The sequence below is a fragment of the Pristis pectinata genome, chromosome 18 (assembly GCF_009764475.1).
Source record: "Pristis pectinata isolate sPriPec2 chromosome 18, sPriPec2.1.pri, whole genome shotgun sequence".
Taxonomy (NCBI): Eukaryota; Metazoa; Chordata; class Chondrichthyes; order Rhinopristiformes; family Pristidae; genus Pristis; species Pristis pectinata.
In genome coordinates, this window is record NC_067422.1 from 25,252,393 (window position 1) to 25,266,783 (window position 14,391).

At 36.1% G+C, this 14,391-nt stretch overlaps 1 protein-coding gene across 5 annotated transcripts in view; it reads right to left on the reverse strand.

Annotated features, from left to right (window-relative positions):
• Nucleotides 1–14,391, reverse strand: part of arhgap44a (Rho GTPase activating protein 44a) — a 239,116-nt gene that overhangs the window by 32,678 nt on the left and 192,047 nt on the right. For all 5 annotated transcript variants that reach the window (XM_052032773.1, XM_052032770.1, XM_052032772.1 and 2 more), the window contains exons 8-14: nt 13,457–13,525; nt 9,740–9,821; nt 7,475–7,602; nt 6,647–6,758; nt 3,001–3,082; nt 1,629–1,709; nt 441–554 (exon numbers count right to left, since the gene is read on the reverse strand). In XM_052032773.1, coding sequence (XP_051888733.1) covers nt 441–554; nt 1,629–1,709; nt 3,001–3,082; nt 6,647–6,758; nt 7,475–7,602; nt 9,740–9,821; nt 13,457–13,525 — 668 coding nt within the window. The remainder of the gene's footprint in view (nt 1–440; nt 555–1,628; nt 1,710–3,000; nt 3,083–6,646; nt 6,759–7,474; nt 7,603–9,739; nt 9,822–13,456; nt 13,526–14,391) is intronic.

Below are 14,391 nucleotides of genomic sequence, written 5' to 3' on the forward strand. Positions count from 1 at the left end.
TATTGTTAAATGTTATGTGAAGGAATGACAAGCTATATATTATTATATATACAAAATATAATTATAAATACAACATACATATAAAATTATCTGTTTGGGTCCAGGATGTTGCTTAGCTGTAATTATCTCCATATGGCATTGAAAACGCAGACCGACTCTGTTCAAGAAGGCTCAACATTTTCAGTGGCTTTTACAGCAAGAAGATTGCATAAAATTTTGAAATAAAGACCTAGAATTGATTACATATAGAAAGACCACAACCTGTGAAGGAGCACAGCATCATGGATAAGCATCTCCTGGGTTTCTGCATTTAAGTGCAGAGGGACCAAATGAGAGAAGTTGCTGACTATTTTGCTAGATTATGACAGTGAGCATTAATTGTTTCACTGTCATCGTAAAATCAAATTCTTGGCCAGTATCCTAAGGCAAAGAAACCTTACCCTTCATTGGCTGTCCAGAGTAGATTGGGCCCCAGGACTATAGCCATGTTACCGGGTGTCATTTTGTTGGCATCTTGGTATTCTGTTAGTTTGGCTAAGAATTTTATCAAGTATCTGCAGTAAAAACATAAATTGCATTGGGTAAATTAGCTCATTTTCAAAAATGAAGGAAGCTGCTGTAGGGATGACTAGCAATAAGAATAAAAACAATCACAACTCAACGTTAAGACCCTACTTTTGTTTCAGCTGATTGAGATTATAATTGCATCTTTAACATAGAAAAACATCCTTAGGTGGTTCATTGAGACTGATTCACAAATATATGAAATTCAGGGAGGAAAGGTGGAGAATGGGGTCAAAGAAGTGGTCTTAAAGGAGAACAGAGGGGTGGAGAGACAAAGGGGCTTGATAAACAAATTTCAGAGCATGGAGCCCAGGTGGATGAATGCAGAAGTGGACTAAAGCAAGAGGGGTCTTACAAAAGGCAAGAGTATGGGGCTGGGGTGCGGGGTGGGGAGGTGAACAGAGTGCAGGCTGGAGTGTAGAGCTGCTGGAAGTACTGTAGGTAGGGCTGAGGAAATGAAGGGATTTAAACAACATATGGGCTATAGAATTTTCATAGGGTCAAGAATGAGAGACTGGTCAGGAGAATATTGGAATAGTTAAGATGATACAGGTGTGTTTATCAGCAAAGGAATGGTTATTGAGAGCTAGAAGTAGTCAGTCTGTTGTACAACAGTTTGTCTCTGGCATGCATTAGATTTTATTAAAAGAATTTTCAAGTTCAATAATATTAGGTATATCTCCACAGGAGAATGTAACTGACCAAATTAGAGGTAAAAAGATTAAGCAAAATAATAGTGTTAATCTCCTATCATAATATATCATGTAAAATAAAACATAGAAATAACTGTGGATCCAGAATAAGAATCGTTAAATTATTCTGCAATGTCCTCTGGAGGCAGCATTCCATTCCACAAAGCTACGCTGAAAAAAATCAAGCAATAAACCCTTGCTTTTTATTAGACCCCTGGGCAGATTTCCTTCATTCATCACGTAGCACTGTTTGATAATCCATGCAGCCAACATAATTATTCCTTTCACAGCACTACACTAATAACAAAATGAATGGAGGGCAACTGTTTAATTATATACAATTATATAATTCAATGTGGTACTTAAGTTTACCTGAAATTGTTATAATTTGCCTTGGGTAGCTTCTCACATGCATTCCATAATGCTTGAAGCCGCTTGTCTTGGTCCTGGATACTGGTCATTTCAAACAGAGTAAGAAAATTATATATACTTACATATATTTCAGTGTTCTGAAATCTGGTTGAAAAATGTGAAGGTATTTTAAAGATAAGCCTTAAAAAATGTACTTCTCTGGAAATAATAAAAGTACAACCTTACCAAAAATGTTTGATTGGTTTATCATTGCCCATGTCCAAATATATTTGGACTGTAATACAATTACAATTTTTATTCGTCTATTTTGAATTTCAGATATAACCATGATTGTGACCTGAAACTCGGTGTTTTTTACTCAGTGCTAATTTTGTTATCTGTTTTAGCTATCTTTTTCAGACCCTTCTCCACACACTACACATTACAGACTGACTCAGTGATTGGATTAGCACCCACTTGCTAGCACTTTTCCTGTGTTATGCTTCAGCAAACTGGAGGCTGGAAAGTGGACCAAAGGAAGCAGTACAGATCAACACTCTATGAAATGTTCTCCTGTTCTCTGTAACTGAGTGTTGTGTGATCAATTTCCACTTGTCTGCTTGCCAGAGAACAAGAACCTACCAACTATATTGAAAAGCAACCAATTTATTCCTGTCCCAGTGTCATAGCTGATTGAGGAAGGTCAAGTGAACAGATTGCCCATTCTTCTCCATGTTGGAAAATGGTTATTTTATGCTCAGTACCTAATGCTGATAATTCAATTTCGACTTGGAAATTCTATGAAGAACAAGGGCATAAGTATCAATAACAAATCACGTAATTCAAAGGGTTTATTCAAACCTATTCTATTTGCCTGTTCAATGGAGAGTGCAATATTTTATCATTGAGTCTTTTCCATTATTACATCTCTCAGAATAAAATAGCACACAAGGTATTCAGCCACCTCATTATTCAAACTTGGTTTGTTGCCCTCCACAAATAAAAACATTCTCTCCTGGCTTAGTAGCACAGGAAACTTTGTGTCTTGTTGAATATTTGAGCAAAATCAATGCTCTTCTATATAATTGTCAGATAAATACTGAAAAGATCTTCGTATAACTTCCTTTTGAATTAGTTAATTAAATGCTTACAATGAAAGTTAATTCTAGATATCTAGTCATCTGAGGAAAAAAAACTAATTATTACACACCATACAGAATATCAAAATAATAATGCATTCAACTAATGCTTACTTTATGACATTAAAAGCACCAGCTGATAATCTCCTGTTTTGACAAGTTCAACTTATATCAGTATTGTTACAAACTGAATGCCTTGTAAGTTATTTATGGGAAAGGTGAAACTGAAAGAATTGATTTAAAAAAATACGTACTTTGATGCCTGTATCCACTCGTCATACAATTCAAATGTCATCAAAGGTTCTGGTAGTTCCCGAAGATACGATTTAAGAGCTCCTTACAAATAGAAAACAGTTTTTTTATTCATTTCACTCATGTAGCAGTGGGATTATTATAAACTCTATCTAACTATCCTGGATGAAGCAGACTATTTTCTTCAATACAGTAAAATTACAGTACATAGAGATATCTTCTTAAACTAAGATTTTATTCTCCCTTATTAAGGTCCTCAACAATGCACAGGTATCCTCTGCTGCTGTCTCCAGGCTGTGAATATGATGGCAGGGAATATGGTGCCACTACTTTTACCTCTAAACTGCATTGCATTACAATGAATACCCACAAAAATGCTTACCCCTAATTTCACAATAATTTTTCATGGAATCAAGAAGTGACATGGATTTTGCTAAACTGGTTAACTGCATCCCACCATGAAGCATTCTCTTGATGCCCAATATTCTAAATTTTTGATTTGGAGTTAATGAATTTAAGCTTTGAGTTCTGGGCACCAAATCGTCCCCTAACACTAACTGGTTGCAATTAATTGTGTATTTTCATGTTTTCCAGACTTGGGGGAGTTGTTGCTCAGCACTTTGGCTTGCAAGGTGTAGAAAAGAGGTCACAGTTGCTGCCGATGGCTGGGTCAGGGCAACCACTGATACGAGTCCTGCATTTAGTAGGTTGGGTCCAAATAAAACTCTCTTATACTACAGAAAGTCTGAAATTACACAATTAATCCAGGATTATTCAAATACTGTGGGAAACAAAATAGAAATGCCAAGAATATGACTGAGTGGGCTGTTTGAGCCTGTGAACTTCTATTTCTTGGCAGATGGGATTTAGCTTGATGAAAGCCATATGCTGTACATGGTCTTTGACTGCTGCATATATAAAATACTCAGACTAGCCTTAAACCTCCAAAACTCAGAGGCATGATTTAAAAATAGCTTTAGTCCAAGTGGTTTTTCAGTGTTTATGAACATCTGCAAGAATAAAATTAGCATTTGTTGGAGAGGAACTGCCATGTAGATAACAGGGGTGGATGAAGAGAGACACCAAAGACTGAAATGAGTTTATTTTTTCAAAATTATTTCTGCCCAAGGCCTGATAAAATGCATGTACCAATAACATTAAGGCATGCAGTGAAGATCTTAGTCATGTTGGTTGCAAAAATGCTCACGCGATGATTCCATTTTTTAAGCTTCTTTCCCAGAGGGACTCTTGCAAAGAGTCTGACGGACTATTCTCCTTGTCCTAGTTGCTAACAGCTATCAATTTTGTTTTGTACACAGCAGTACAACCAAGAGTAAAAGCTGCACAAATCCCAATGTGAGTACAGAGTTGGATAAAACATATGCAACGACCTGACATTTGTGGTTAATGGCAAAGTAGAGATGCTTGTTGCTGACCTCAAGGAGAGAGGACAACAAAGATCTAGTGAATGTTACGATGTGAATTTCCCTTTTCCAGCTCCAACTGATGTTAAGGATCTTTGGCATTGAGTCATCAAGCTGGCTAAACAGTCAATCATATTAAATGTTTTTTCAGGCAGCAAATCAAGAAGGTAAAGCACAATTTTTAATTAACTTTTTAAACACGTTGTAATAAAAATTGGGGCACACACATGTAACTAAAATAAAAACAGAAATATCCTAAATATTTTTATAAAGTAATTTTAACACATTTTGAAATATTCATATGATGAAATTATAATTCATGTATATAAAGTCAGTTTTTTTGGGGGTCAGATAGTTCTCTGAGCTGTGATTATTATTTAGCATGTCATTTAAAATTCACAAAGTGTCTTAAAGCAAAACATAAGAGACTAATTGCAGGATTAATTTTTACCTGTTTTCCATTTGCAAATCATGCATAAATTCAATTTAATGGGTTAGAATACATAAGTGATCATTTCCAGATGAAATTGCAACCATTGGTAAATTGGCCCAGGGACTTCTGTGTGCAACTCACCTAAATGAATCTGAAATTGATCTGGCAAGATTGCACTGTACTCTTCCTTCCTTATTGACATAAATTAGATCTTTTGGGTGTATCCTACAACCTTTGTGGACATGAACAACACTAGGAGCACATTGCACCAATGAGCGGTCATTTAAATGTATCCCTTCCGACATCAATGTCCTGTGCACAGAATCTGCAAGCTTCAGTTTTTAATGCCCCAGATATTTGAAACTTCATTATCAGCTGCAGCCATTTCATACTATGCACGTCAGTTAATGTTGTGATCCCTGCCTCACATCACAGTGGCATGTGCACACTCATGGATCTCGACAGACAATTGCATGGAGGGGTGTCCAGGGATAGGGAAAATCATCGTGTCCTGCCTCCTATGTGTTTTCTTGTATTTTCATGGCAGCTTACATGCAGCTGTTCCATGACTGCCATGGGCAGAGTTCCTTTAAGGTTTGGTACACTTACTAGTGATCAGCCTGGCAAACTCAAGGCAGTTGGGCACTTTTCATTCAGCTCCTATCAAGGACTGTTCAGGTTCCCTGCTAGCACACAATTATGGGTGTAAATCACAATAGCACTCTTTCTAATATAGCCAATTTCACTGTTTTTTTGTGGGGGATCCACTTGGTTATATATGACATACATGTAATGCATCAAAAAAGGGTGCAATCTAATTTTGTAGGAAGCATTTTCAGTGTATTTTATAGCAAGTCTATTGTGTAAATACATTGAGATCGAAATATCTTGAATTCAATGTACCAAATTAAGAAAGCAGAGCTTAGAACATATAGACTTATATATTATGTAGTTAGTGCATGCAATATACTTCTATCTCTTAATTTCATGTTAGTTCAAGTGATTTCTCTTGATTCCATTGGTGAAGGCTACAAATAGTAGGGTCTTTGAAGGAGGCTTGACAGTCTGACTCAAGATTTCCATGTTAAACTAGGCATGGGTGGTAATCCCCAAGTTGCAGTCAGTTTCAATAATTTTGCGTCACTGCTGTCCACTGCAATATTTGGGCCATGATGTCATGTCTGACAAGAAGGATGCAAAATAAATAACTATGGTAAAGACAGTTAATGTAATGAAATAGGTTATTAATAAATAAGGCTTATTGAGGGCTATTTCATTTTCACTAAAATGCCCATTGAAAAGGAAATATAAAGTGGACTAGTTTGTGAAATATAATAAAGGATAAAACAACATAACAAAATATAACATAGTTTTACAAAGTGAAAAATGCATTTTAAAATTTGGTGTGGTATATATCGACAAACCAAAATATTTAAAATAACTGGTCTTTTATCTGCCAAATGAATATGATAAAATAAATGAATTATAGGATTAATACCTATAATCTTCAAATCATAGGGCTTTGAGGATATGGATTTTATTCCCTCCTTGTTTTATATCTTGCTACAGCACTGACCTGACAATAATCTCATTCAACTTGTATCTGTATAAAATCTTCTCTGATACATTAAGTGAACAGAATAATTATGATTCCAATGTAATCAAGATTATGCCAGTACAAAATATATTGATTATTATTCTAGAAGGCGCAATATTTAATTAAGTCAATGAATGGAAGCTATTTTATAACACAGGCTTCAGAACCACGCCAGTTTATGCTGAGTGACATACCTGCTACAGCATGAGGATCCACAGAATATTCTTGCACATCCAACACACCACAGTCAAGTGAAGCCTTTAGTTTCTTCAGTTTGGAGGCAGAAGCAGCTACCCTGAAAAGACCCTGGGGAAAAAAAATCTCTCATCAATATCACTAGCAACATCACATTCACATAGAACCACAAAGACAATTTCATTATCAATACTTAAAAAGTGCTACTTCTGGCAATGGTTCACCTGTTGTGTTAGATTAAATGGGCAGCACTTGGACTTTGAGCAATTTGCCTAAATCTCACAGCAGAAACATATCTAGAAAATAATATCAGGGAGCTAAGTGATCAGGCATGCATGAAATATATGTAGGTAAGTCTTCAGATACTTTTTTAAAGGGACAACTCAAAGATGTTATTTGGCATGCATGAAGAAATTGGTTTTATCATTCAAAAATATGGAAAAATATTTAATTGGCAATTAACGTCACAATGCGCAACAGGCTCAGATATTGAGAGAATTGTTTGTTCTAGGTCTATTGATAATTCTACAGAGTGACAAGGTATTATTTCAGAGAAGGCTTGACACTGTTCAGTGACCCAAGGTGATCAAAATGGATATTTAACCTGAAATGCTAACAGTGTTTCATTCTCAAAAGCTGTAGTGTATATCTAGTATTTTTGGTTTTTATTTTGGATTTTCAGCACTTGTAGTTACTTGATTTACAATGAGAGTAATAGTTCAACAAGTGCACTCCAAAAGATCTAGAATATAGCATCAATGATAGTAGAAAAAACAGCAGGTGCAGATTTAAGCTAACTCCATGGGTAAAAGAGAAGGGACAGATACCTCTTCCTGCATGCCACACTCCAGTAACATTGTCACACAGGCCTCAACTGGAAATGCAATTTCACGTCCACTTATTGCAAGATGTTCTTCCAGTGGCTTGCCAAAGGAAGGCTTTTCTATCCAAGCCTCTTTAGTAGGAAATAAAAATGGAATATTTCCAGACATTAGCGGAAGGTTTTCATAATATGTCTTAATGAATAACTGTTAACAGATTAGCTAATGCTTCTTAGTTAACACCTGCTGCTGAGGCTTTGAAATTAATATTGATTCTGCTTTGAGTTTCCACATTTATATTCATATGGTCATAAAGTCATAGAGTTACACAGTGTGGAAACAGGCCCTTCAGCCCAACTCACCCATGCCGACCAAGATGTCCATCCAAGCTAGTCACATTTGTCTGTGTTTGGCCCATGTCCCTCTAAACCTTTTCCATTTACCTGTTTAAATGTCTTTTAAACATTGTAACTGTACTCATCTCTACTTTATTTGGCAGCTCCTTCCATATACCCACCACGCTCTGTGTGGAAAAGTTTCCCCTCGGATCACTTTTAAATCTTTCACCTCTCACCTTAAGTCTTTGTCCTCCTATTTTCGATTCCTCTACCCTGGGAAAAAGACTGTGACCATCCACCTTATCTACACCCCTAACAATTTTATATACCTCTTTGTTGTCACCCCTCAGCCTCCTACTCTCTAGGGAAAAATGTCCCAGCCTATTCAGCCATCCTTACAACCGAAGCCCTCCAGTCCAGATAACATCCTTGTGAATCTTTTCTGCACCTTTTCCAGATTAATGATGTCCTTCCTATAGCTGGGCGACCAGAACTGCACATAATACTCCAAGTGTGATCTCACCAATGACTTAAAAAGTTGCAACATGACGTCCCATCTCCTGTACTCAGTGCCCTGAATGATGAAGGCAAGTGTGTCAAATGCCTTCTTCACCATCCAGTATACCTGTGTAACCACTTTCAGGGAACTTATGTACTTCTATCCCTTGGTCTCTCTGTTCTACAACACTCTCCAGGGCCCTACAATTTACTGTGCAAGTCCTGCCCTGCTTTAACTTACCAAAATGCAACATCTCACGTTTGTCTGAGTTAAATTCCATCTGACATTCCCTGACCCACTTCCCCAGTTCATCTGGATCCTCTTGTAATCATAGATAACCTTCTTCACTGTCCATGACACCGCCAATTTTGGCGTTATTCAACAGAAAGCAAAGCTAGTTTTCTGGGGTTGTGTTAAGGAAAAAGGTTTGGAGGGGGTGCTGGTCTAGAACTTGGAGAATAGTCTCAGGATAAGGGATCAGCCATTTAAGTGGAGATGAGGAGAATTCTTTGAAGCAGACGGTTGTAAAATTTTGAAATTCTCTAATGTGGTTGAGACCAATAGATTTTTGGATACTAAGTGAATCTGAGGATATGGGAATCACATGGGGAAGTGAAAGCATTGCATCAGATGGGATCTTATTGGATGTTGGAGCAGGTTCAAGGAGCTGTATGGCTTGTGCTTCATCCTGTTTCATAAAACCCAACACTTGAGCTTATAAACAAAAGTTCTCTTTGTAACAATAAGGAAAACACATTTATGATGTATTCAGCCTCAGCTAGTGTCTTTGCTTGCTAAAGAAAAGCATCAAAAAATTAAAGCAATTTACTTATATTTGTTATGTGACCAATCCAAATGCTGAGTATTGAGAGAACAAGTGATGGCAAAGCTGTGACTAAAACAGGAAAAGTATTTTCCTCATTCTTGGTTTTAGAAGAATGACCAATTGTGATTCCCAAAGAAAATACCGAATGACATTTTTGTCAGTGCTGAGCCAATATCTACGTTGCCACAAGCTCTAGGAAGGAGAGACATGTTGTTTAAGCCAGGCAAAATAAGCCTGAGGAAGCTCACAGCAAACAAACCCAAGATACCTTTCCTGGGCTTTTGCTTCATCTCCAGAAAGCACTTCAACATATTAATTTCCTTAACTTCAGTGTAAATTTGAACATTTTTTCAGTGCCTTGCTTATGTGCTAACTCATTGCATCATGATGACCTTTCAGAAGTTCTATTAGACCTTGCAAAGACCATGGTTATGTGCACATTATTTTTGAATATTATGAAGTTGACTATTTCATTACAGCTATCATAACTGCTTAATTACAAAATAACGAGAAATTTTGCCAATGTGATCAGAGTAGGATACACGCAAAATGTTGCCTCCAATATTGTCTTTATTCAGAAAAGCAGAAGCACACTGAAATGTTCTTACCTTGTTGAGCTTTGATCTGAGGCAGTATGCTCTGTAAAAGTACTAATGACTTCCTGTGATACTCTGCTTGCACTTCTATTAGCTGGGAAAAACATAATTCACAATAGATTTAAGTACTAAGATAATGAAGCATTCCCCAGACTAAGTTCATCCGATTTCACACCAATTGACTAAACAAAATATCAAGCAGAGAAGAAATGGCTCAAAAATATCAATGAATAAGATAGATATATTGGCCTAAGAAACCCTACCATCATGATAACCTTTAGGGTTAAATTACCAGAGTATATCTTCTCAAAACTTACAAAATTAAAGCTTGATCTAATTAAAATGTTTTAAATACACAGGAGAATTTCATAATGCAGGAAAAGTTATGAAAAGTGAATTTCTCTAGTGGGGCAATCAGAAAAAGAGCATAATTGTAAAATTACAGCTGAGCTAATTAGGATTGGAATCAGGAAGCACTTATTCATACCGAGTCTATTGGAATTCTTTCATCCAAACTGCTATATTTACTGTGTCAATTAACATTTCCAAGATGCTTAGATGTTTGTTAAGTTCAGATGTTCAAGATGCATAATTTGGGAAAATATATATGAGCTGAAGGTCAGTCTTGAACTAACAGAATAGCAGAACAGGCTCAAGGAGCAGGGTTCCAGTGTGCTCCTGTTCCAATTTTTCTTTGAAATATGAGAGAAGATGTTATTAAAAAATCAAGCAAGTCAAAAAGATTATAAATTGGAAGGTATTAATTATTAGCCTTACTGAAATGAACACTATGAAGAGCATTCTTCCTCTGAAGAAAGAGAGGCAATGTAACATTGGTTTTACATCACAATTTTTAAGACACTGAACTACAAAGAAGTGTGAAATATTGCTATTTTGCTTTTTGAGATTTTGCTCCAAAGCTAATTTTCTTTCAGAGATAGGAAGATTACTAAATATTTTTCAATAGTAGCAGCTTCAACCATAAGTTAAAAATGATTAAACTTTTTAACTGAAATATTAAGAAGAGCTGAACCTGAATCAGGATTGCAATTCACTGAACAGTAAGTTGAGATGCAATTCAAATTCAAAAAACAAACTTCTAAAATATGTCATATTACTCCCCATATTTTATCATTACAAATTGCTTTTCATGAGTTTGGCATCACCACTGTCCTATAAGTGGATTGCATGCCTCAACCACCAATCACCACCTCGTGACCAGTCATACAAAATGTCATCCAGTACTTGAACAATGAAACTGCGTATTGTGTGAGCAGTATACGGTAAGCTTACGGGTACCTCCATATGCAATTCACTATATTCTTGAAGGAAACCTGTTGGATATTGTCTTAAACAAAGCTAATTATAAACCAGGTTGCCATGTGTTATTTGATGAACAAAGTGAATATAATATTTTAAAATTATATTCTCCTGTAACGTAAATAATAAAACAGAACACATGATACCTTGAATTTGGCAAATCCATTGAAAGTGGTAAGAAAGAGCATAAAAATAGGAAACTCTCACTTTCTGGCTCTGATTTTTTTTGCCAGACTTCTGCAGACTGCCATATGTCCTCCCCTGATTGGATTGGCCTGTAAACTTCCTGCCAGAGAGTGTACCATCACTTCTCAGTTAAACCTGCTATTGCATCCTATAGGGGCAAATACTAGGCAACTCCTTGCTGAGTTTTCATGAAATAAATTACATACACGGTCAATACTGGAATGTCATCAATAACCACCAATACCTCAAACTTAAAAGGTATGTGGAAAGCACCATTTTGGACATATGCTTCATCTCAATTCTAACTTAATTCTCCCAAACTCTGACGTAACTATTTAACCTTTATTATCTGAATTTTAAATTTACAACACCATCCTATCCAAAACCCTACCTAGGTCAAATAGACAAAAATCCCAAATTGTAAGGGCGTATGAAATTTGTCAGGGATGAACTGCACTCAGCACCTTTGACACAAGAGGAGAATTGTAGGCAAATATTATGGGCCTGAATAAGGAATTTAGTTGAATAGGAATGATTTGGTTCAAATTAATTCTACTAAAGGAATAAAATGGGAAGCGATTAGCTATGCAGGAATCTTGTTATCTTGGAATAACTGGACTATACAATGCAGTCAATATACTGGGAAGTAACAGGAAAAGCAATGATTTCACACAGCAGAAGGTGAATGGAATAGATTTGGTCCACTGAGATTCCATTGCTAGATTGGGTTGTACTTTTGTGGATTTATGGAATTACTATTAAATAATGTGAATGCAAATGTAAAATATACCGTAAAAATAATCACGTAAAAATGAAAGGCTAGATTTTCCAAAAAGTTCAGTGGATTATGTAAATATATTGTGCATCCCTTCCAAATGTTAAGAAAGGTTGGCGTACAGATCAGTATTTTGGCCAACTCAAAGACAAAAGTACCAGCTCCCAGTAGCTGAGCTATGGGGAGAAAATGGCTAAGGGCAAACTGAGCTATTTTCTTACTTTGAAAGGTCATAACATAATGGGGACAGAAATGATTTACTAATATTACTTTTGACATATACATATATCTGCATAAAGGCTTTAGGGGAAAAGGAGCTTTGACAGTTATTAATCCAAATCTAAATTTATCTGCTGCCTATTCCTGAAGCAAGAAAGTAGACAGAAAATAGGTAGAAAATGTGACTGAATAACCACTGATGTTGGCAGATACAGTATTTATCAAGTTTTACTGCTCCTGGTTCCCTCCCTTCTTCACAGCAAAATAGGCATGTTAAATCACAAGGTGCTATCTTTCCTGTTCTATTAACTTTCTTCTGCATATTATATATATTAATGACATAATATTGAATATCAGCATTTGATTACAAGACATTCACCAAATCACAAAAGGCTTGAGCACTATCATCTGACCCTGGTTTAAAGGTGCAGCATATATAAATGCATATACGACTAAATTCGTCTGGTGGTTCTGGATACATTCTGTCTTTTTGGTTGGTAGAAGGGTGGAAAATGTCCTCTGCTTTGCTGATATACAATGATTAAAATGTTAGATTAATAACTGTGATCACTGTACATAATCTATCAGCATGTAGAGTCTTTATTCAAAGAGGTAAAATATTTGAAGCCTGTTGGGAGATGAATGCTGTGACTGTAGATTTTTCCTAGATGAATAGGTAAAGTGGCCTTGGTCATATGGATTCAACTTCAAACCTTGCCTTCTGATAAAATGCTAAACTGGTTGTGCCTAACAATCAGAAGTCACCTAATATATAACAATAAACTGATGTATTTTTATACAATACTAAAGACACACATAGGGCTTTTTCACACACAGAAGACTATCTGCAACACACAGACAAGGTGAGATAGTTGTGTTGATCTAACATGGGTCTGATCCTCTGAGGGAGTCTAGTTCACTTCAGTGCTGCCCTGCTGACCCAGAGATAATAATTCATTGAACCAAAGAACTTCCACGAGAAACTGACATTCTTCACATAGAAATGAATAGAAATAAAACGCTTAAATTTGCAGCATGTTTTTCTCAAGCACCCAGTGTTCTGCTGTCAGGTTAATTATGATCACTAAGTTGATGAGAGGATTTTAAAATCAAATGGACCATTCCAGCCTTGTAATTCATTGAGGAGACTGATTCCGATTTGTTTTAAGCTTTAACATTTATTATTTTGATTTTTATTGCAATAATCCTTATATTTCTATTGTACTCACTGTCTGAAAATAATTTGCATAGTCTATTTCTTTGGCCACAAAACTGTACATGTCCGCTGCCAGTTGATCCTGCATTTGACAGAAAAATGGAAAAATGTTAGTGAATTACACAACAATGAAGATGTTCTAGATTAGATCCGCCTTGTTTTGGAATGGTAGTGAACTATACTATGAATCATTCAGGAGGAAGTGTGGGTTATAAATAATGTAGTCATTTCTTGTTTAATTATATTTTAATATCCCATGCTAGTTCATGTATACTATACAATGTATCAGAGGCTTCATATCACTGAGCTTCAATTTTAAATGGTGATCAAATGTAAATGTTCAGGCTTAATTATTTCCAACTGCTTGCCCATTTTCCAGGCAACAGAAAAGAAGGCAGCTGGCTGCTCTGGGGCCTTTGGACCCTCAGGTTATTATGAAAACATTCATCCTTGGCTGTGTTCATTGAACTGGTAATGGCACTGTTTAAGTACCCCTCTGGTAAATAATTCTAAAAGATTCCAGTTTTGCAGTTTAAGTGCTACACTGCTCTCTGTTTCCATTTAATGCCATCACAAGGTGACCAAAAGTTAGCTGATTTCAAATGTTACAGTACATTTATCTAGTTTTTTCCTCAAAATGTAATATTATAGAAGACCAGTCAGTATTTGCATAATTGGTTTAATGTGGGGATATCGAGAATCTAGAGTATTAACTGAAAGAATTTTTCAATGCAGCATATCTTCACATATTTTATATACATATTTTATATACTCACCTTTGGACTTGTGAGGTGTAGTTGCTTTAGGAGATGTTAGATATTTTATGCACCTATCTCCTGGGGGATTACAGCTTTTACAGTGGAGCAACAGCTGTGTTTATGCAAATTCTAGTTCCCTGCCCTGTCAGAGGACAGCAAGCAGAAACGTTGGAATTGTTCTATGATTCAC